Source organism: Bos grunniens, chromosome 25 (assembly GCF_055505025.1).
Source record: "Bos grunniens cultivar Pamir isolate PY7600 chromosome 25, Bosgru_T2T1.0, whole genome shotgun sequence".
Lineage (NCBI taxonomy): Eukaryota > Metazoa > Chordata > Mammalia > Artiodactyla > Bovidae > Bos > Bos grunniens.
Window position 1 is genome coordinate 32,983,329 of NC_141189.1, and position 23,565 is coordinate 33,006,893.

Below are 23,565 nucleotides of genomic sequence, written 5' to 3' on the forward strand. Positions count from 1 at the left end.
GACCACCAGGGGAGTCCTGCACAACCTGTTTATAAGTCCATCTCCCCCATCTAGTCCTCTCTATATGCTCAGTATTTATTTGACTCACAGAAGACCTCAGAAAGCACCCTGCTTTTTGCCTGAACCTAGTTAGTGTATTTGTCATGTAACTCCTTGGAATTTTTAAAATCCTTTAAAAAAAAAAAAAATAAAAGCCAGTTCTTCCCTCACCTGCCCCCTCCCCAGTTCCTTCTCCTGGTGATCCCCTACCTTGGTCCCTAGGAGCTGCCATGCTTTGAGGGGGCCATTCAGGGCATAGGGGCCTCCCTGGTGGCTGCGACGGTAAAGAATCGGCCTGCAACGCAGGAGACCCAGGTTGGATCCCTGAGTCGGGAAGATCCCCTGGAGAAGAAGATGGCAACCCACTCCAATATTCTTGCCTGGGAAATCCCAAGGACTGAGGAGTCTTGTGGCTACAGTCCATGGGTCGCAAAGACTTTAGGGCATAGAAGGGAGGAGAGGACACCTGGAAAACCCAATTGCTTAAGCCCCTCTGAACCTTCAGTGCTGTGACTGCGTCTGGTCCCCACTTTCTGTTTTGGTTCTTCTCCAGCCTCACAGGTCCTTGTGAATTAACAACTCTTCTCCCAGCTGTCCGCACACTTAGCAATGCTGCTGACTTGGCACCTCACCCTCTTGGATCCAGAGGTGGGCATTGTGACCGGTTCTCGGGAAGTGGTAAAGTGGTTCTCAAACCCTGTCCCAGGGGAGCCCTGGGGTTCCTTGAGCTAGTCAGGGACATTTTAAGGCCAAAAAAAAAAAAAAAAAAAGAATTCAAATCAAAGTAGTCTTTTTCCAATTCACAGATGAAATGAAGGGCTAGAATCTGCTCAGTTTCTAGGTTTTTATCCCACAAATGAGCCTTCGATCCTCTGCATTTGTTATCACTTGTCCACTAATAAGAACTTACAGCTGATAAAACAAAGGACTAGGCAGCAAAAAAGAAACGCTGATAGAAAAAGGCTTAGAAAGTTTCTTCAAATAAAGTTATGGACTTTCCTGTAGATGCAGAGATTTGCACCCGTGTTCTCTGCTGGTTTCTGTGCTCCTGAAACGGGACACAGTGACAGTGACAGTCCCCAGGGTTCCCCAAGCACACGCGGTCCAGTGATGCTCTGCCAGCAGACAGTCTTCAGGACTGAAGACACGGGGGTGCATGGAGTGGGAAGCAGACAGGCCAGGCACACTCCTCGCCTCCGAGCTTGGGTTTCCTGATCTGCACACGGAGGACAGGGGCCAGCCACCCAGGGCTGTTGTGCGGCTCAGCGGGAACTGCCCCGCTCGGGCAGGTGTGGAGTTGATGATCCACCAGTGTCACAGATGTGCCGGAGTGTGCTGGGACCAGGGCTGCAGGGGACAGGTCTCTGTTCATCTCTGGTCCTGGCTCTGCCTCTAAGAGCTGTGATTGTTGTTGATGTTTGGTCACTCAGTCGTGTCTGACTCTCTGAGACCCCACGGACTGCAGCATGCCAGACCTCCCTGTCCTTCACTATCTCCCTGAGTTTGCTCAAACTCATGTCCATTGAGTTGGTGATGCCATCCAACCATCTCATCCTCTGTCATCCCCTTCTCCTTCTGCCCTCTATTTTTCTCAGCATCAGGGTCTTTTCCAATGAGTCGGCTCTTCGCATCAGGTGGCCAAAGTATTGGAGCTTCAGCTTCAGCATCAGTCCTTCCAATAGTTGTGGGATCTTAGGCAGATCATGTGACCATAATACTTATAGTCCTTCTGCAAGAGGAAGCACTTTCCGCCCTGGTGTTTTATCAGCACCCAATAAAAACCTTCCTGAAACGAGCAACTCTGCATGACTACACAGCTTGTTATTTACAGTAGAAGGGGCTCCTGGATTATTAACTTTGTGCAAACTGATTTAAAGTGTGGAAAGGGAACTTATCATTTGGGGGCCGAAGGGTCAGCCCTGGCTTATAACAACGACCATAAAAAACATGGAGGTAACTTTTACTGCACCTGTGTGGAGGCCTCGTTCCAAGCGCTTACGAGAATTAACTCTTTTTACGCTCACAGGCGCCTAATGAGGTAGGAGACATTTCCATCCCTACTTTTATCTTTCTAACTGTGGTAAAACAAACACAGGGCTTCTCTGGTGGCTCAGGGGTAAAGAGTCTGCCTGCCAAAGCAGGAGATGCGGGTTTGATCTCTGGGTCGGGAGGATCCCCTGGAGAAGGAAATGGCAACCCACTCCAATATCCTTGCCTGGGAAATTCCACTGACAGAGGAGCCTGGAGGGCTATAATCCATGGGGTTGAAAAGAGTCAGACTTCACGACTAAACAACAACAAAAAAATTAACATAACATAAAATGTACCATCGTAACTATTATTTAGTGTACAGTTCAGTCGTGTTAAGTACATTCACACTATTATGCATCATACCCATTTTTCATATGAATAAACAGGCCCAGAGGGGTGACTAATTGACCCAAGGCCATGTAATGAGGACAAGGTGGAGCCAGGACTTGAACCTGATTGTCTGCTCCGGGGCTGTGCTAAGCCATCTCCTCTGAGGACTCACCTGGGCAAGCCCTGCTGCTGAGAAAAGAAACAGCACGAAGGATAAACAGAAAGAACAATGGGGCAGGACCCTGGCCATTCTATCTTCCCTTGGTACTTTTCCAGCTTTCTGATTGTGCTGCCATAAACGTGCTTCACTTCAACTAAGAAATCCGGTGTCGAGAAGCGACAGGAGCCGCGTTCTGGGAGCAGGGATGGGTGTGCCCCTGAGCAGCTGGGCCTCGCCCTGGCACTTGCCTCTTGTCCCATGCTGCCAGTGAGGCTGCCCTGTGTGGGCCCGCCTAAGCCCACAGAACATTCCAAGGCGTCACCAAGGTCAAAAGGCAGCGTGAAGCTGGGGTTTTGGCCTTTTCCTACAACCCGATGCCTGGGCTCCCAAGCTCTTCTCTGCCTGCAACCTGCTCCTTGACACACTGTCATCGGCTGACGTCCCCAGGGCACTCGCCTTCTTCAGTGTCTGAGGTGGGTAATGACCCCGAGCAGTGAGGCAATACTCAGTTCTTCGGAACTCTTTTCTCATCCCAGCTGCCACCTCTCAGGAAAAGCTTGTTTGGGGCCCAGTGGCTGGCACTGCCTGTGGGGTGTGTGTTTCACAAGAAGGCTCCTCAGACAAGTGCTGGTGTGTCTCTGGGGAAAGAGTCTTCAGCGGGGTGGCGGGGGGAGCAGGGCACATTCCAGGGAAGGGAACCTTGGTGTCCAGATTCGGGGATGTGGTTCCTTTGTGGGTGCTCCCAGCCTGACAGTATCCTCAGGCTCCCTCTTCACGGCTGCCCTGTGGGCTCCGAGAAGCAGCCTGGCAAGAAGGGACCCCATGGACTTGGCTCAGGGGCCCCACGCCTCGACCCAGCCACTCCAAGGCTGATTTCTTAGAAACATCTGCCAGGCAGCTTTGAAAGAAGTGCAGATCCTGCTGCTTTTGCTCAGGCAGGATTCTGAAATCTTGTTTCTGCGTTTTTATTCATGGTAGACCAGGAGCAAATTTGTATGAGGATGGCCTTGAGCAACCCAGACCCCAAGCCTGGTTGGGAAGCAGTGACTCTGGGAGAAGGGTGGCTTTCTGCATCACAGCCCTGCAGCTTTGTCCCCTATCCAGCGGAAGTGGGCTTGGAGCGGGTGGACTCAGGAGCAGGTGTGTCACAGAGAAGACAGGGATAGGAGCGTGCTGGCTGGGCCAGGGCCCCCAAGAGTCCCCTCTCTCCTGACCTCTGCCCTCCCGACCTCTCACATAGAGACAGGTGGCAGAGCCATCAGGTGAAGCTGCTCGGCCATCACCAATGCCCAGTGTTAGTCGCTTGGTCGTGTCCAACTCTTTGTGGCCCCATGGACTGTAGCCCACCAGGCTCCTCTGTCCATGGAATTCTCCAGGCAAGAATAGTTGAGTGGGTTGCCATTCCCTTCTCCAGGGGATCTTCACAACCCAGGGCTCAAACCGGGGTCTCCCGCATTGCAGGCAGATTCTTGACCATCTGAGCCTTCAAGAAGATGGTATTCAGAGGCAGAAGTGGAGGTACAGGTCTCAGAGGCACAGGAGGAACAGGGGAAGGGACACTCGCTCCCAGAGCTGTGCGGAAGACAAAGTCAGTGCATACAAGTGCCGGGCACAGCTAGTGCTTCCGGTTAATTCAGAGCTGTGCGGAAGACAGAGTCAGTGCATACAAGTGCCGGGCACAGCTAGTGCTTCCGGTTAATTCAGAGCTGTGCGGAAGACAAAGTCAGTGCATACAAGTGCCGGGCACAGCTAGTGCTTCCAGTTAATTCAGAGCTGTGCGGAAGACAGAGTCAGTGCATACAAGTGCCGGGCACAGCTAGTGCTTCCGGTTAATTCAGAGCTGTGCGGAAGACAGAGTCAGTGCATACAAGTGCCGGGCACAGTTAGTGCTTCCGGTTAATTCAGAGCTGCGCGGAAGACAGAGTCAGTGCATACAAATGCCGGGCACAGTTAGTGCTTCCGGTTAAACTGCACCCCACACTTCAGAAATGGATGACTTTTCTGTCCAAAACATGCTGAGGGTTGGAGCTGACGATACGGTTTTTGTCCGATACCACTGAGGCCTAGGGTGGGGAGAATTCACTTTGGGAGCATCAAAACTGAGTCAGGAATGAAAGGGTCTGGTGGTGGGGGGCTCAGGGTCCGACTGGTGCAGACCTGAGTTCAAAGCCTTGCTGAGGAAGACATATCGGTGTGACCTTGGGCTTGTGGGTGGCTTCTTTACATGCAGAACAGGAAAGTGGTAAAACCTGCTTTCTGAGGAAGATCAGTTGAGAGTCCTGCATAAAGTGTTTAGCAGCTTAATTATGTTTTGCTTCAAAAAAAAAAAAAAAAAAAAATGGGCCTCAAGGTCAGATTCAAGTTTCTGTAACTCTCTGTAACTCTCTGTAACTCACCAAGCCAGTGGCTGGGGTCTCTGATGCAGGGAGGGGTTAACATGGGGCTGGGAAGACTGGAGGGAGGTGGGGGGCTGCTCTCCTTCCCATGTGACTCCAGAAAGGGTATTCCGCCCCCCCCCCCCCCACCGCCTTGGGGGAGCTGGAAGGAGAGAGTTGGCTTCAGTTTTATAATCGGAAACAAAAAAATAACAGGCTTGAAAAAAGGAGTTTCTGGGAAACACTGCCCGAGATGACATTAGCACCTAGTACATTCTCCCCAGGGGAGAAGTCAGAACTGAGGTCTATGAATTAAACAAAGATTTGTTTTCTCCTGCCCCACCCCACACCTTTTTTTTTTTTTTTGGATGACAGTTCCAGGCTTTGTGGTCAGCTGGGCTGGCACCAGGCGCACTGCGATCCTGCATTCTTCCTCAGTTACTCAGCTGCCAAAGGCTGGTCCTGGAACGAGGCTGCCTTTCCACAGAACTGTTAAGTATTCTGGGTCAGGGACTGATAAGGCTGGTTTATTTGCCTTTGACAACGATCACACCTGGGGAAGGTTCGGCACTTGCCCTTGTGCTCAGGGATTTTCCATGTTTACGCAGAGACAGACGGTGCCCCGAACCCAGCAGGACAGGAAAGGAGAAAAGCTGACCCTCCTGCCGGCACACTGAGCCCCCCACTGACCGGGACAGAAGCCCGGCCTGGGGGTGAGACAGGCAGCAGTGACCCAGCCCAAACTCCAGCTACAAAGCCTCGCCCGCTGCCTGCTCACCGGGCACCGACTGGCTCATGGAGTGTCAACCAGTGAGGGCAACAGAAACAGGGCCCCAGAACCTTCTATGCTCACGAAGTGTCGACCAGAGAGGGCAGTATAAACAGGGCCCCAGAACCTTCTATGCTCATGAAGTGTCGACCACAGAGGGCAATTGAAACAGGGCCTCAGAACCTTTTACACTAGCATGGCACAGTGATGGACAGGACAAGTGGGCAACTTTAGTTAAAGGGAAGGGCTCTGAAAACTGCGCCTCAAAAAGTTAAGTTCGCATTCAACCCAGCAATTCCACTCCTAGGTAGAGATCCCCAAAGACTGAACATAGGTGTTCAGACAAAAACTCGGCGCGCACACACTCATAGTAGCCCTGTGTGCATTGGCTCAAAGGCGGAGACTGCTGCCAGGGCTGCCAACAGGTGGAAAAGCGAATGCACCAAAGGGGTCCAGCCGCACAATGGGGTATAACTCAGCCGTGAGAAGGAACAGAGCTCTGACACACGCCACAACGTGGATGCACTGCCAAACATGATTCTCAGCTGAAGAAGGGCCTCCCTGGTGGGCCAGATGGTACAGAATCCGACTGGAACGTGCGAGACCCAGGTTTGCCCCCTGGGTCGGGAAGATCCCCTGGAGTAAGGGCATGGCAACCCACTCCAGTATTCTTGCCTGGAGAATCCCGTGTACAGAGGAGCCTGGCGGGCTACAGTCCATGGGGTCACAAAGAGTCAGACACGACAGAAGTGACTGAGCACACACGCACGCAGAGGGGTTAGTAGCCCAGAATGTGAAGGTACCAATGCCACTGAATGGTGTTTTTCCAAATAGCTGGTTTTATGCTGTATGAATTTCACCATAATAGAATAAATAAAAGCCAGCTGCTCTATGGGGTGGGACTGGGGCAGCGGGTGTTGAGGCCCCTGGGGAGGCCTCTGAGGAGAAATTCGAGCAGGACCCTGAACGCTGAGAAGGTACCAGGCTCGCAGAGGGTTCCTGGTTCTAGCCAGAGGGCAGTGTGAGGACAGTGGTCCTTAAGGGGACACGCCTGGCGCTCAGGAGGTGCAGACAGAAAGCCAGCGCGACTGAGATGCTGGGCTGTATTATCCGCCAAGAGAGCCCAGGACAGAGAAGAGAGAGGAGCTGATTGTGGAAAGTGGACAGGGGCCAGATGGCGCAAGACTACCCTAAACAGGGTGGAGGACAGTGAAAGAGGCGGACAGACCCTCCCTGGAGGTGAAAGACTGGTCCAGGGCAGTTGACGGTCCTCAGCTGGGGAAGGGTCACTTTTGTTCAAATACGTCATTGAGCCCCGATCATTGAGCGCCAGTGGGCATCAACGTGCCTGGCTGTGTCCCACTGCAATCCCCCAACAAGTTGGGCCCTAGAGCCCTTCTGTTTGGGTAAGAATTAGGCAGGGCTTGGGTAGGACCCGACCAAGAGGGACTGTGGGGGTCTGTCATCAGCCCCCGCCCCCACCCCCAGGTGTATGCCTGAGAGCAGCCCCTGGGCCAGAAGAAGCCCAGAAGAGGGGGTTTGGTTGGCGTGGGGAGGCCAGAGCCCTGGCCCTCAGATTGGAGGCCACTGCCCTCTGATGCCCGGGGTCACTTCTGGAAACAGCCTCTGCTCTGGGGTCTGCTGGTCCATGAGTGTCCATGGAAAGACTGCCCTGTGGGCTAGTTTTGGATACCCCACCCCCTCTTGGCAGGTTCTGGCAATCGGCTGTCACTACAGGTCAGTGGAATGGGTCCTGGAAGGCACCAGCCATGGAGCACTGACCTCAGAGCTGGACTCTAGACCTGGATGTGCCCGCCCACCCAACACACTGGCCACTGCTGACCCTCTCTCCCTGGCCAGGCACGCTCACCAGCCTCTGCACTCCTGGAGCTGAACATTCTGTGGGGACGAGAGCCATAAACATAAAACTGGCCAATAAATAGAATATGTGATTTTTTTCAAAGCCAAATGGGACAAGAAAAATACATCGAAGTGGCCAGTCGCCTATTAGCCCTGATTTATATTCTACTTATAACATCTCATCCAAGGAAATGAAAGGTATGTGCTCATCAAATATAATCATATAGAGCTTTGAAAGGGGAAGAGAAACAGCTCTGTGACAACTCCCCGGGCCTGCAGAGAACAGCAGGAGACGTGTCACGATCGAGCCAGCCCCTCCAGCAGCCACCCCGGGGCAGGTGGCCAGCCGTGGTTTTTCCCTTGTCAACTCCTCTCCAGGCAGGGGGTATGTTGCAACAGTGCAGTCCACGCAAGGGATGGACACAGAGCAACACCCGGACGGCGGGTACGGACACCACAGCATCACAGGCCAACCTGGGCCGGGCTTGCGAGGAGCCCTCTGGCAAACTCTTTGAGGAAGGTGAGTGCGGTGACTCTGATGTGCAACCGACGGGACTCGCATCTCACTCGCTTCGGTGACAGTGCTGAAGCTGAGGCGGGGGGATGCCGCTGAAGACCTGGGGGAGGGTCTCAGTTCCCTGGTGTCCCCTGCCGAAGTGCCGCAGCTTAAACTACCCAATGTCTGGGGCCCCTGCGGGAACTCGTTGTCTCCCGAGTGTTCTCGCAGGGAGAAGGGCAACAGGTGGGCGCTGCCCTGAGGCTGTGCAGAGACTGAGGATGGAGGCTCACTCCTCGCTCGGTGAAGGCTGAATGAAGGCGCCGTGTGACGGGGACACTCCAGGTCCCCGCAGGAGTGACACTCTTCCTGGGGGGAGAGGGTACCCAAATATGTCGGCCAGGTACAGAGCACGCAGGCTAATGTGACGGGGCTGAGGGGGGCAGCGGGGATCAGGAAAGGCCTCTCTGAAGAGGCGGCATGCAGTCTGAAGCCCGAGTGATCATCAGGAAGTGGCCGCATGCAGATCTAGGGAGGAGCATGCAGGGCCAAGGCCCTGGGGCAGGAGAGAGCACCGTGAGCTTGGGCGGTGGTTCTCAAAGCGTGGGCTGGGGAACCCTGGGGGCGCCTCCCAGGGTCAGAATTCTCATAAAGATGACGACGGCATTTTCCTTTTATACTCATTCTCTCAGGAGGATGCAGAGGAGCTTTCCGGAGTCCATGCCAGCATGACAGATTGAAAGCAGAAGCAGCTATGAGAAAACCCAGCTGTTTTCTATTAAGCCAGATATTAAGGAGATTTGCAAAAATATAATATTAACTTTTATTTGTTTTGTTTTGCAAAAGACTTGTAGTTCATAAAGAACTATACTATTTATTGCTTTACATAGGATGGGTTATTATTATTTTTTAAATAAATAAATTTTAAAAGTATTTCTCAGTTTTAATTTCCAATAGCTGAAATATGGATAAGTATAATCCATACAAACTAAAGATCTCTGGGTTCCTTAATGCTTTTCAAAGAGTATAAAGTGGCGCTGGGCCTTCCCTCGCACTCCAGTGGCTAGGACTCCATGCTTCCACTGCATGGAGCACGGGTTTGATCCTCTGTCGATGAACTAAGATCCCACACGTCACACAGCCAAAAAACAAAAAAAAGAAAGGAGGGATCCTGAGGCCCAAACCTGGAGACACGCTGACTTGGAGGAGCAGCAAGGGTGGGGGGCTCGGGCAGGGGATGGGGTGAAGGCTTTGGGAGCTGCGTCTGAGAGGCTGGCCGGGGCTCATCGCACAGTGAGCACTGAAGGCCAGAACGAGAGACCTGGATTTTGTTCTAAATTCAACGAGGAAGCTACAGGAGGGCGGCAGGGAGAGGCATGATGTGATGATGTGATTTATGTTCTAGAAAGATCCCTCTGGCTGTGTGGAAGGGAGGGGACGAGCCTGGAAGCCAGGGAACGTGTGGGTGCCGCTGCCGTGAGCGGGGGAGAGACGCTGGGGGCCGAGAGAGGGAGCAGGACCTGGTGTGTTCTGGAGGCAGAGCAGAAGTGGGTGTGGGAGAGTGAAGAGAAAAGATGAGGGATGATGCCAAGATGCTGGATGGCTGTGGGGCCAAATTCTGAGGCAGCAGGTGGTGAGGCACCAGGGGTGGGGGTGGGGGGAGCGGGGCGGAGGGGCGGGGTCCCCTCTATGAGAGAACGCTGACTCTCTCTGAGTCATGCAAAGCCTCACCACTTTCCACTGGCTCTTTAGGTCACATCTCTGGCCCAGGCAAGGACAGGCAGGCAGCGAGGCCTCTCTCAAAGGCCCGGGAGCAGGCGTCTTGCGGCCACATCTCTGAGAATGTTCCCTACCACCAGCCCTGCCAGGGGCTGTTGTGGGGAGACACTGCTAAGGAGTGAGTGGTCACTTTCAGGAGCTTCCTGTGACCTGCCACAGTCCCACCTGGTACCCTGACCCTGGGACCAGCAAGAGGACACTGGGCATCCCAGCTGTGCCAAGCCCTCTGCAAGGCAGGCCCAGGCCAGCGATGCCCCCGGCACTGGACAACCTGGCCCCTCTCTGGAGGTCAGGTGGGATGGGAGAAGTGATCGCACAGCCATCTGCAAACATGGGGGAATCATGCAGATGCCCAAGAACTTGACATTTGGCTCTGTTGACTACTTTACGCTCGCCTTGTTCCAAAGACGAGGCAGTGAAATGAGGACCAAGCTTTCCTCCTTAATCCATTACTTCCTGAGCTCAAAGAAGCCCTGATGACCCTAAAGAAATGATTTCTTAATTCACAGAATCTTGTACGTCAATTACAATTCAATTAAAAAAAATTACAAAGTGTACTTATAGACATGTTATAATAAAATCACAACTGTGTGTGGGATTTCCCTGGCAGTCCAATGGTTAGACTCTGCCCTTCCAATGCAAGGGGTACAGGTTCCATCCCTGGTCGGGGAACTAAGATCCCACATCCTGTGCAGCCAAAAAAAAAAAAGAATTCTAACTGTGTGGGGAAAAAAAAAAGGAAAGGAAGAAAGAAATGATTTCTTACCAGGCTTGTCTGTATTTAGTTAACCTAGACTTATGGTCATCATTCATGTCTGCTTAGCAACCATCTCTACAGAGCATGAAGCAATCTGGAGAATTGTTTTAAAATGTTTATTTATTTGGTTGCGGCACGCGGGATCGTCACTGCATTATGCGGGACCTTTCTCTGATGCGGCTCATGGACTCTCTTTTGTGGTACACAGGCTCAGTAGTTATGGCTCACAGGCTTAGTTACTCTGTGGCATGTGGGATCCTAGTTCCCCGACCAGGGATTGAACCCGAGTCCCCTGCATTAGAAGGCAGACTCTCAACCAATGGACTACCAGGGAAGTCCCAATCTGGAGAATTTTTAACAAAGAACCCTTCAGACCCCTCAGCAGGCAGAACTGTCTCACATTTCACGGCTGAAACAGATGCAGGACTGCAGTCAGTCTCGAAACCTAAGACCAGATTAAGAATGGAAGCAATCGCAGGCTGTGGGTGGCAGCGTGACCTGGCACACTTTTTTCTGGGGCTATATATATTAAGATCAAAAACCTCCCCTTTGACTCAGCATTTATCCCACCGATACGTGACATTTGCACACTTACAACAAGGATACCCCAAGGAGAGTCACTGTGATGGACGGGCCAGACACTGGAAATGACCAGCATCACTGTCCAGTGTCAGCGACCAGCGTCCAATGCCCATCAGTATGAAATGTTACAGAAGGTTATTTTGGTCCATCCATACGAAAAAGTACTCTACCACAGTGAATGAGCGTGAAGTCGGTTTACACATGCTTCCACGTAATGCTGACTTGTCAATAATCAAACTCAGTGAGATGCAGAATCACAAATACAGTATAACCCTGGGGTGTAAAAACAGACAAGCAAAACATGTCTGGAAGGACATGCAAGAAACTGTTAACCATGGTCACTTCTGGGGCTAAGCAGTCTTATTTTCATCTTATCATGTCCTGTTTGGGTTTTAAGAAGTCATATGCTTATAGCATATACTATATGAATCCCATGGACAAAGGAGCCTGGCAGGCCACAGTCCATAAGATCGCAAAGAGTTGGACACGACTGAAATGACTTAGCATGTATAGCATATACTATATTTCTAAAATGAATAAATCAAATCGAAGAACGAAATGGGAGGTGAAGGGAAACAGGGACCCTGGTTTGGGTCAGGTTCTATCCACTGCATTCGATTCTTAACTGGGTAACTGCTTTTGAAAACATTTTGCAACATTTGCAGTTGAGGTTTGAAGCCCTGAGCGTGGAGGGGTGAAGTTGCAGGGAACAGCTTGGCCAGTTTTCTGAAGTTCTCTGAACAAAGGCAAGGTTCTTTTGTGAGAGGTCAGGGTGCAGACATATCAGAACAGGAAGAGGGTGCGCACTGGGCCTTGTGGAGAAGTGGTACTTTCGGCTCCACTGGGAGACTCTGAATTTTCTATTCATGCTTCTCTTTGAGATAGGCGGGGAGGAGAGTTACAGCTGTGCTTTGGTGAAAGTGGGAAGAGAAGCTCCCAGAAAAAAGACAGTGGCAGCCACCCTGTGGGCAGTGGGACCTTCTTCTGAATTCTCACTTCTTTAGGAGCTTAAATAGGAACCACACACACCAACTCTTTCTAGTCATCCTACATGGAAAAGGAAATGACTCTTCCACAACCTCGTTACTAATACTCTAAGTATTTCCAAGAAACTTCCAAGAAAGTTTCAGTCTTAATTCTGAGAAGCTCTTCTACATCCTCAAACAAATCTCTGGAAAACCAAACCCCGGTGATGGAACATCAAAGGGAAAGCCAAGATTTCTTTCTGGGGCTTGTGTTTGATCTTGCACTGGACTTTGGTAATTCTAAGAAGCTGGGTTTCTGAGAGGAGAAGGGATGCTTACAAATGCTCAAGATACAGAAGGTCCTGGAATCGACCCTCTCCCTCTCCCTGGAGGGGACAGGAGGTGGCACGGCGGGGGGCTTACCTGGCACCCTGTCCACAGAGGCGAACACGGAGCGCTGCACCGTGGGGTCGCTGCTGCCCCGGCGGCACTGGTCGTAGAAGCGGAAGGGCAGGTGCTGGGCGGAAGATGAGCCGAGTCCAAACCCCAGGACCTCAGTCGTCGGCTGGATCGGAAGGTCCAGGAGGGCTGTGTTCAAACAAACCCGTGGTTCAGGCTCAGCACGTACGATGGGAGTGTAGGTGATGAGACTTTGGGTGGCTGTAGTTGGTGTGGCTGTGGCCCAGCCAGGCTCATCCCTGGGGCATTTCTAGGCAGGCAGCCGGTAGCCTTGAGCTGGGGAGACCAGCGTGACACCGAGGGTCTCGACTGAGGCTCAAAACACAAGGGGCGCCTTGTGCGGGGTTCAGAGAGGAATGCCAGGCCTATCTTCACCTCAGATTCTCGGTTTCCATACACAAAAAACCGTACCAAGGCTTAGCATTATGTACGGTTTCAGACCCCGAACCAAACGGGGCCAGTTGTGCCACGAAATTCACAAATCTATGCGTGCAGGGAAGTGTGTGTGAGAGAGAACACACACGCACCTGTGCTTGTGTATTTATGACTGTGTGCGTGTATCTGTCACTGTCTTCCCTTCCACACACAAATCTCACAATACAGCAAAATTTGGAGGGGCCCTTTAGAATTTATTTAAGAAATACCCAACGCGTGGGACTTCCCAGGCGGTACAGTGATTAAGACTCCACACTCCCAAAACAGGGGATCACAGGATCAATCCCTGATCGGGGAACTAAGATCCCAGATGCCGCATGGCATGGCCAAAAAAAAAGAAGAAGGAAATACCCAAGGCGTTAGTTCTAACAGCCACTTCACAGCATAATTCTCCATTTTCAAATGAAATATTTAGCCTTCATGCCAACTGTGAGAGATTGCTTTACATTAAAAAAAACAACACACTCTGGAAATAATCTTTAGAGAAAGGACTGAATGATTTAAGTTACTTTGCACATTACAAAATGCTTCTGTAATGATTTTGGAGGCCAAGTTTCAGCTAAGTGAGAAATAAGATGCAGACTATGTGTGATGAAGGCCTGCGCCGATCAACGGAGCACTTGCCGGAAATAACTGAACCCACCATGCCCAGAAACCCCGCCCTCTAAGTGTTTATTTTCAGGAGACCCCTCAAGAACACTCCCCTTCTCCCCCAGTGGAAGGCCCTGATTTCTTGAGATAGGCTGGTGGTGATTTCAGGAGTTGATAGAATGCCTTTTCCCCAAGGAGGATGCTGTTCTTTCTGCCCTGATGAAGGGAAGGCTCTCACATCAGCACCTTCTAAGAAAGCTGGGGCCTTCCTGACACTGGATGGCGCAGGGTCTCCTCACTGATTCACCGCATCCCTGCGCCACGTGAAATGACGCTTTCGAATCCAGTGCTGGGTCCCGGCCCCCTCATCAGGCAGGGCTGCCTCTCGTGAGAGCTGGGAACGGAGAGGAGGAAGGGACGGGCTTTAGCGCAGGAAGTCCTGCCTTTGGGTTCTGACAACCAGCTGCCTGTGTGGCTTTGGGCAAGTCACCAAGCCTCAGTGTACTCATCTATAAAATGGGTGAACAGGCCCTACTCATCTCCAGGGTGGTTTTAAGGGTCAGAGGTGGTAGACGAGAATCAAAGTGAAGTGAAGTCGCTCAGTCGTGTCCGACTCTTTGCAACCCCATGGACTGTAGTCTACTAGGCTCCTCAGTCCATGGAATCTTCCAGGCAATGAGAATCAAGGCACTCTGCAAATATAAGTTAGAGGACGCCGTGTGCTGGAGGGGAGCACCACTGTCCACACGGATGGCCGCACCTCTTTGAGCAGCCTCAGACATTCTAGAAACCAAACGCTTAGGATTCTCCACCCTCTCACCAAAACACAACTGATTCCTGCATCGCGGGTGTCCTCTCCTAGAGGAGTCATCAGGGCGCTCGAGGTCAATGTGAGACCCATGCTGATGGCTCAGAGGACACCCAGCGAGGGGTGCCGCACTCACCCGCTATCCTCTGCATCTTCATGCGTCTCGCCTGGATGCGGCCCTTGGCCAGGCGCTGCTTGGCAATGATGCAGCGGATGTGGTCCGAGAAGATGAAGGTGGCTTGCAGGATGGGGAAGGGCTTGGAGTGGGGGCTGGATGCCGGCTTGTGGATGGTGATATTCAGGGCGCGGCTGTCGTCCTCCACGCCGGTCACCTGCATGTCCTGGGGCGGGGAGGGGGCCAAAGAAAGGATTTCCGTTAGGTTCAGTTAGGAAGGGCGTTCCGTTAGGAAGGTCGCTGCTTGGAGGCTGTGGACCCACATCTCCTCTAGAACAAGGGCCTTCAGACTGAAGTTTGCTTTTGTTCTGAAGGAGACCATCAGTCCCCAAGTGTCGAGGAGTGTTGAGGATGGGCACAAACCAGACTGGCCCTGGTGGGGGACGACAGGGTGGGAAGCACAGCTGGCTCAGTGGCTGGTGCTGGCTGCGGCAGCTGGTTTTGTCCCCACAAAGACTTGAGTCAGCTGGTGAACGTGCAGGATGCCAGCGGCCTGTGGGATCACAGTGCTTGCCCAGGGATTGAACCCGCACCCCCTTGCATTGGAAGGCAGATTCTTAACCACTGGACCAGCGGGAAGTCCCAAACCCTAACAATTCTTGCTTCTGAGAAACCAGAGATAACAAACCCAAGGTCCTAGTTCTTTCTGGCATGATTTCACCTACTAACGATTCCTTTCCTGCTTCTCTTAAGAAAGTGAAAGTTGCTCAGTTGCGTCCAACTCTTTGGGATCCCACAGATTATACAGTCCATGGAATTCTTTAGGCCAGAATACCAGAGTGGGTAGCCTTTCCCTTCTCCGGGGGATCTTCCCAACCCAGGGATTGAACTCAGGTCTCCCTCATTGCAGGCGGATTCTTTACCACATGAGCCACAAATGAAGCCCAAGAATACCAGAGTGGGTAGTCTATCCCTTCCCCAGCAGATCTTCCTGACCCAGGAATTGAACCGCGGTCTCCTGCATTGAAGGCAGATTCTTTACCAACTGAGCTACCAGGGAGGCCCTCTCTCTTAAGAAGAGGGCATCATTAGCTCCTATTTGTATGTCTCTGACAAATTCCTGGTCCCTAAAGAAAAAAGCTAACTCTGAGAAAGAGACATCTGAAGAAAGTTGCCCTTGAAAGGTAGAGAAGGACTCACGTAGACCAAGTATTAGGACAAATGCGATCCAAAGCCTCAGAATGGATTCTGTGCAAACAATCTGCTTCCCACTGAGGTTTGAGATAAAAAGCAGAGGACAGGAGACAAGCATGAAAGTCAAAGGCTAGAGGAGGGGGCGGAAATGTTGAAAAGGCTCATGAAACAAGACAGAGACTGTCCATAGGCATTCCACCTGGCACGGAACGTTGCAGTGGGGATTAGATGAGATATTATGCTTTTAAAATGGAGAGAGAGGCTGGCGCGTTGTAACAGTCTGACAAATAGGCGCTCCTGGAAGAAGACCAAAAGAAAAGGTTTATGTGGCTTTCATTGTCTGATGGACGACACGTATTAATCCTTTGAGGGAGAAAAACACTTTCCTGACACTAAATTCTAAAGGAAATTGATTATAAGCCTAGACAAATAAGAAGCAGCACTAAGTCACTTAATGGACAGTCTCCGACGTGGAAGTCTTTTTTTAAATGCGAGCTTCTTCAGATGGTTGCTGTGCACATCACCCTTCTGTAAAAGACATTTTTTAAATGGAAAGATCTTGAAAAAGAGGAGGCTGGGAAATGGTTGCAACAGCATCTTCAAACCCATGCGTGGTCATCTCGGGGAGGGGGGTCACACTGGAGACGGATGTGCGTTGGCCCCGGCAAGGCCTTGCCAGCAACCAGGACTGCCCAACAAGGAAACAGGCCCGGCGCAGGGCAAGTAAGGCCCAGGGGGTCTGGTGGGGGCGCGGGATGGAAGGCTGTTTTCAACTCGCCTGGCTCTATGCTTCCTTTGACCAACCAGCTGGCATTAGTCACCATCATTAGACAAACAGTAAGAAAACCCAAGCTCCAGCTTGGTGTTTGGCAATTTAAAAGCCCAGGCTTGATGGAGAGACGGAGGACACAGGAACTTCCATAAATCACCAGCGGCAACAATCATTCTAGAGAGGAGATGAGCCCAGCCCAACTTCTTGGTACCTGCCCGAGGGAAACCCTGGCCCAAGTGCACAAGGAAGTCCAGACAGTTTTGTTCACGGCAGCACCATATGTGAAGGTAGAAAGCTGGGGACAACCACAGGACACTGACTACCTCCGCCTTGGGATGTGGGCAGGCAGCAGGTACAAGAAAACCAGAAAGTCTCCACAGACTAACAGTCAGGGCTCTAAAACATTCACTGAGTGAAAAAAAACAAAGTGTAGAATACACGCAACGTGACAGAATAAAGAATGCACACAGACATGCCCTCTTTTGAGTACCTGTGTACAATTTTTAAAAACAGTACGTGCACGCTAAGTGGCGTCAGTCATGTCCGACTCTTTTGTGACCCTATGGACTGCAGCCCGCCAGGCTCCTCTGTCCATGGGATTCTCCAGGCAGGAATACTGGAGTGGGTTGCCGTTTCCTACTCCAGGGGATCTTCCCGACCCAGGGATCGAACCTGCGTCTCCTGCGTTGGCAGGCAGATTCTTTAGCACTGGGTCACCTGGGAAGGACAGTACACGCAGTTCCATTCACACGTGCAGTTGGCAAAGCACCGTATCTGGTAACAGAGGAGGGGCGTCAGAAGTGAGTTTTGGTTAAAGAGAACTTGGCCCTTATCTGTGAGGTGTTCTAACTGCTGTCAGGGGTAATCTGTTCACACAGCCCTTATGTCATTAGCACTGGACTGTAAAGATGACACTTTGGTGGGTGTTTGCACAGCCAGTGGAGAAGAGCTTCCAGGCTTCTCAGCCATCGTACCTGCAGAAGGCCGGCGAACTTGACCACTCCCCAGCCCAGCCTGGACACGTCGGGCTCCACCAAGCTCATCTGGTAAATATCGACAGCCAGGAACCGCTGGAGCATGCCGCCGTCCTTGGCGACCACCGTGCACGCGATCAGGTCGCTGTTGTCTGGGAGGAGGGGGACAGAGAGCAGGGTGAGGTGCAGCCCGCTGCACAGTCTGAGCGACACATATGGGCTGGTGTGTGTTCTGTCGGGCGGCACAGCTCGGCGCCAGACCCCAGCCTGGCAGTCACACACACTGGGCTCCGAGTCCCTCCTCTGAGTCATGCTGGGCAACCTTCTGTACCTCTCTGGGCTTCAGACTCCTCATCCAAAAAATGGGGATCATGCCCAACCCACTCAAAGCACTGTTTGTGAGGACCAGCTCGAATAAAATACATAAAGCTCAGTACAGTCGCAAAGAACGACTTCCGGTCTGAGAGCGCGTTTCTAAGTCTAAAGAAGTTAGCCCAGGTACCCGACTAACAGGGTTGGGTACATAGTATTGTACTTGACTAGGTTTTTAATACTTTTCACACAAATAATACACAAAAAACAAACACCAAAAATTAAGAAGACATTTTTAATCTTATAGTACAGAACTTTAAAAATTACAGTCGTATCAAATACATCCCTGCTGCTTTTACACTGGCTTCTGAACATGCTGGGTTCAATAAAGACACTCTACTACTGCACTCTATACAGTCCTGTACGTTAAAGTGCACAAAAGCACAGCCACATGCAGAGGATGCACTCGCGTGTCAGCGTATGCCAGAGATGTGAACTAACTGACGCGCTGGGACATATGAATTCACGTTTGCATCTCTCAAAGTTGGCAACTTGAAGGTTCGTGTGTGGGGGACTTACTATACAATACTGGCTGTGAATTAGGCACTGCAACTGTAGCCAAAAAAACACCCAACAAACCCAGAATCCCAGTAACATTTCAGTGCTTCCCTGCAGGCGTTGGCGGGTTACACCTCTGACTGTGTTTGCCCAGATTAAGTGAAGACAGGAAAGGAAGAGCCCCCCGTTTGGTTACAGAATCATCAAGACTTCACCTTGGTGTCTGACAACTTAGAGCCTAGCTCTACATGAGACGGTGTGTGATTTCAGGCAAGGCACTTGGCCCCTCTAAACCACGGTTTCTCATCTGTAAAATAGGAATAATGTCCCTGATCTGGAGATGTTTGATACCTTAAAATGAGAACAGGTAGGGAAAGCATTTAGCAGGGTTTCCTCAGCTTATGCCTGGTCCCTTCTCTTAGCTGGAAGTTATTGCCAGATTTGATGTCTAATTTAGTGCCTGTCCTTGATGGCTTGGAACTCACCAGAGTAACATAGGGCCATTAAATCTCTGGTCTGCTTTGAGTTCCCTCCAGTGAAATCCTCTGTAATATGTTTTAAGAGAAATAGCTGAACCAGGAAACAACCTAAATACCCCCAAAGCGGGGAACCACGTGAGTATGATTTTTTTCCCATCATATGGAAAATTACATACCCATTTAAAAGTTATGTTTAACCAAAGTGTGAACTGTGGTTACTTAGGAGGAGGGAAGTGAGAATTGGGGGTGGGTGGGACTGTGTGTGTGTGTATATGTAGTTGTGTGCGTGTGTGTGTGTGTGTGTGTGTGTGTGGTATCAACAGGAGAACTTTAATTTTTGCCCTCTGTATCACTGATTTGCTTGAAATTATTTTAAAATGAGAAGGTATTCAATATACACTTTTGAAATATACATTAAAGACCCAAGTAAAAAATCCTATTTACCAATAATTGCAACGGCACTGGGAAAGACATTACATGTTTAAATGAACATGATGATAAAAACTTTGTAACTGTGATTTTGGTAGGTTAAAAGATAGTATCCCTACAAAGAAATACAAGCTTGGAGAAATATACTAAAACGTTAAAAGACATGTCTGATTAGAAGAATGGTGGGTGAATTTTTTTTTTTCCTTAAACAGCTTTATGGAGGGATAATTTATATACCATAAAACTCACCCGTTTTAAGTGTACAGTTTGAGTTTTGGTAAATTTAGAGCTGTGCCCTGTGACACTCCAGCGGTAGAACACTGTCAGCACCCCAATACATTCTGTAACCTAATACTTGGCTTCACTTTATTGGTGGTGGGCGGTGGGGGGAAAGTAACACAGATAGTAACAATCCTGGCCCCAAACACAGGAATTTGCCAAGGTTTTGCCTCCCCTCATTTCTGCTCTTCATTTAGACCTAAGGAATGACGGGCACATTTCTCCTCTGCCCTCTTCTCCCCTCACTCCTCCGCCTCCCTGCCCTCACCTCCCACACTACCTCCGCTTAACGCTCTGAGCACACAGTCTGAGATCCTGGCTTCCTGGGATGTCTTCCGGTCCAGCAGCTGTGACAGGCCTTGTGATTCTGTCTCTTCTCTCCAGCATGTGACCACCTGGCACGGCCAGAAACCCCACGGCCAACACTAGCACCAGACAGGCTCAACTCTCTGGCTTGCATGTTCTCATTCTCGAGGGCAAGGAGCTTCCTCCCTTTCGCAGGAGTCTAGCCAAGTATTTAACAAGAGTTCTAAAAATGACTTTATCCAGAATTTCTAGTTCCATGCAGAAGACATCTAGTCTTCTGTATCCTCAGAGGTGGAAGTCCTCACACTCTTTCTTGCAAACATTTTCTTTGCAGTGCATGGAGTCTGGCTTCCCAGGTGGCGCAGTGGTAAAGAACCCGCCTGCCAATGCAGGAGGCACAAGAGAGCCGGGTTTGATTCCTGGGTTGGGAAGATCCCTTGGAGGAGGAAATGTCAACCTACTTCAGCACTCTTGCCTGAAAAAAAATCCATGGACAGAGGAGCCTGGAGGGCTACAGTCCATGGGGTGGCAAAGAACTAGACACGACTGAGCGTGCGTGCACACGCATACACACACACACACACAAGTAGAGTTTACTTTCTTTACTCAATATTTACATCATGTTCCCCAATTAGCATCTTTTACTTTTTAAAAAGAGAAAACTAAGCTCATAAAGGATGCTTTCTCTCTCTTTTCCTTTCTCTTTCTTTCCTCTCCGCTTCCCCCTAAACAGGACAACCTGCTCTTCCCTTCCCCACATTCACAAAAGAGGTTCATCTGTGGGTGAGCCCGGAAAGCAGGCACAGCCAAGGTCTTGGTGTCAGCGGGCTGTGTCAGCAGGCAACCCCCTCATAAAGACCAGGGCCTTTAGGGGCTTCGGGGGGAAGGAAAGACCTACCACCTCTGCCACAAAGAACTCTAAAGGAAGGACAAAACCCCAAAGCGGAACAACTTTCAGAAATGCAGTTGAGACATCAAAGCCCCGTGAGAGATTTCGTAAGAAAACTAAAAGGCAACTGTCACCAGTGAGACAGGAGGGTTCTCAGAGGGAGGGAGCCCCTGGTTTTTCAGAAGCTGTGGGGGCAGTTAAGGAGAAATGAAGCAGCTTCCGAGGACTGAGCAGAAGGGCACCCAGGCATCCTTTGGGGCAGATCAAGGGAGTCTGGTCAGGGTGACCTTTGTGGGCCTCCGGGTCGGCGTCTCAGGAGACGCTTGGGGCACCTTGCCTCTCCCCTGGGCTGCCCCACATGCCGGCCGTGGGCATGCCTGTCGGAGAAGGACTCCGAAGAGAGCTGCGGGAGGGAACTCCACCTTGCCCTCGCTCTAGGTCTTTCGCCTGCTACCTGCAAGCAGGTCCCTGCGGATTTCACACTGAGCTGGGGGGAGAGGTGCCAGGTACTGAGGTGCCGGGAAGGAGGGGTCCCTTGTGGGGAGGACAACAGCAGCAGGCAGCTCTTTCGGGGGGGCGGTGGCGGCCTTCTGAACCTCCCTGCCTGCCTCTCGGGGCTGGCTTGCCGTCAGGGGACGCCAGTGCAGGTGACGGGCCATCCCTACATAGCGTGCGTGCACGTGTGCTCAGTCACGTCTGACTCTTTGTGACCCCAATGGACTGTAGCCCACCAGGCTCCTCTGTTCATCGGATTTCCTTCTCCAGGGGATCTTCCCGACCCAGGGATTGAACCTGTGTCTCTTGCATTGGCAGGCAGGTTCTTTACATCTCTCAGCCCATCTGGTCTCCAGCACCCTCCCACCAACTTCATTCCAAAGGGGTAGAGCCAAGGACTCTATTTCTTTAAATCTACAGACATTTATTGGAAAACACACTATCCATGTGACCTTAGGAGCAGGAAAGGATTTCTCTAAAAATGAAGAATCAATACATACAAATAAATAAGATTAAGACTGATAAACTGACTACCTCAGAATTAAAATTTAGCTCACGGATAACGAACAACTTTATAACCAGACTGGGGGAAATATTTTCAACATATCTCTTTAAGAGGCAAAAGACGAATAAAGCCGAAAATACGAAGAACTCCACAGGCCATTCACGGACAAGAGAGTGAATACACACACACACACACACACACACACACACACACGTGCTAGCCTTCCTGCTAAACCAGGAAACAAATGAAAACAGGATCCCATCTACTGACAAGAATAAAAGTGTTAAGATAACATCAGGTATTAGTGAGGCTGTAGAAAAACTGATTTTCTCAAACACTGCCAGTAGAATAAATTAACATAGCCATTTGGAAGGGCAAATCAGCATTATTTATTAAAGCTGAAAGTTTCATACTCTATGACCCGGCAATGGGTACATTCCCAGGAAAACACCCACGTGGGCTGAGAGACAGGAATAAGCATGTTGACAATGAGATTTGGGTCTGTAATGACCTAGATGTCCAGTGAGAAAGGAAAGTTTATTTAAAAAAAAAATATATGGCAAGGGCAAGGAATGAATGAGATCTCTGGATGTTTCAACAAGGTTCAGTCTCAAAAACTGAGTGGAAAAAGTTGCAGCATGACACAGGCTGTGTGACACAATTTGTGTAAAGTCAAACCACACAAGACGATCCTGTATATTTTCTATGAACTCAAGCATGTGTATGTAAAAGAAAAATTTAAGAAAATGCCTGGCAGGGTGCAGAGTGATTACCTCTTTGGAGGGAAGGTGGTGGGACTAAGGGTAAGAGTCAAGGCTGTTTTAGTTTATATGGAGTGCTTTGATTTTTTCAAAGAGGTAAGTTGTTTGTGTGGGCTTCCCTGCTGGCTCAGTGGTAAAAAAAAAAAAAAAAAATCTGCCTGCCAAGGCAGGAGATGTGGGTTCAATCCCCGGGTCGGGAAGATTCCCTGGAGACGGAAATAGCAACCCACTCAGTATTTCTGCTTGGGAAATCCCATGGACAGAGAAGCCTGGAGGGCTGCAGTCCATTGGGTCAGAAAAGAGTCAGGCACGACTTAGCAACTAAATAACAACAACATCATGTTGTTTGTGTGCTTAAGTGAGGGGAAAAGTGACTCTTTCCACACTCCTACAGAGAGGGCCTCAGGTCCTCCTGGGGCCCAGCAGGCTTGGGCAGCAGCCCCAAGCCCAGCTGTTGGCCGTTGGCACGCTGCCTCCCTGCCACCCCCCACCCCCCGATCCCAAAGTGTGGTGATGGTGACTGGGCTCTGGGTGACGGCAAGACACCCACAGTGCCTCTTGGTGCACACCTGTGCACCAAACTGGCCAGACGTGTGAGCTGAAGAAGCTCTGGTGTCCAGTTCAACAAACATGTGGGTGTTAGATCCTGCATTAGGGAACCAGACCGTGAAGAATGAGGCTTGGCGCTGCCTCAAGGGCTTCGGGGGCCGGCAGGGAGGCTAGGGCTCTCGACCACAAACCATCATGCAAGCCAAGTCTCCATCTGGGGAGGGACAGAGCCCTGAGGGAAGAGCGGGTGGGATGAGAGTTGTCTCCATCGCACCCCAGGGCCAAGAAGGAACCTCCCTCCAGGGAGAAGTGACAAGTTCCTCCCACCCTGAGACCCCGCCTTTTGGTTCATTGATTTCTGTGAGAGTGGGGAGGGGAAGATTTGCCATTTTATTTGAAAACATTAAGCGGGACGTCCATGGCAGTCCAGTGGTTAAGACTCCATGCTTAAACACGGAGGCACAGGTTTGATCCCTGGTTGGGGAACTAAGAGCTCGAATGCCTCACAGTGC

General features: G+C 50.8%; 1 protein-coding gene and 1 long non-coding RNA gene across 11 annotated transcripts in view; one reads left to right on the plus strand and one right to left on the minus strand.

Moving 5' to 3' along the window:
* Positions 1 to 23,565, minus strand: part of CLEC16A (C-type lectin domain containing 16A) — a 236,597-nt gene that overhangs the window by 47,325 nt on the left and 165,707 nt on the right. For all 10 annotated transcript variants that reach the window (XM_086375775.1, XM_086375773.1, XM_086375778.1 and 7 more), the window contains 3 exons: positions 17,492 to 17,643; positions 14,573 to 14,777; positions 12,567 to 12,731 (listed from right to left, as the gene is read on the minus strand). In XM_086375775.1, coding sequence (XP_086231901.1) covers positions 12,567 to 12,731; positions 14,573 to 14,777; positions 17,492 to 17,643 — 522 coding nt within the window. The remainder of the gene's footprint in view (positions 1 to 12,566; positions 12,732 to 14,572; positions 14,778 to 17,491; positions 17,644 to 23,565) is intronic.
* Positions 7,416 to 8,993, plus strand: LOC147345425 (uncharacterized). The gene is made up of 3 exons (XR_015154749.1): positions 7,416 to 7,762; positions 7,943 to 8,084; positions 8,753 to 8,993. It is a non-coding gene; the product is annotated as an uncharacterized LOC147345425 (long non-coding RNA).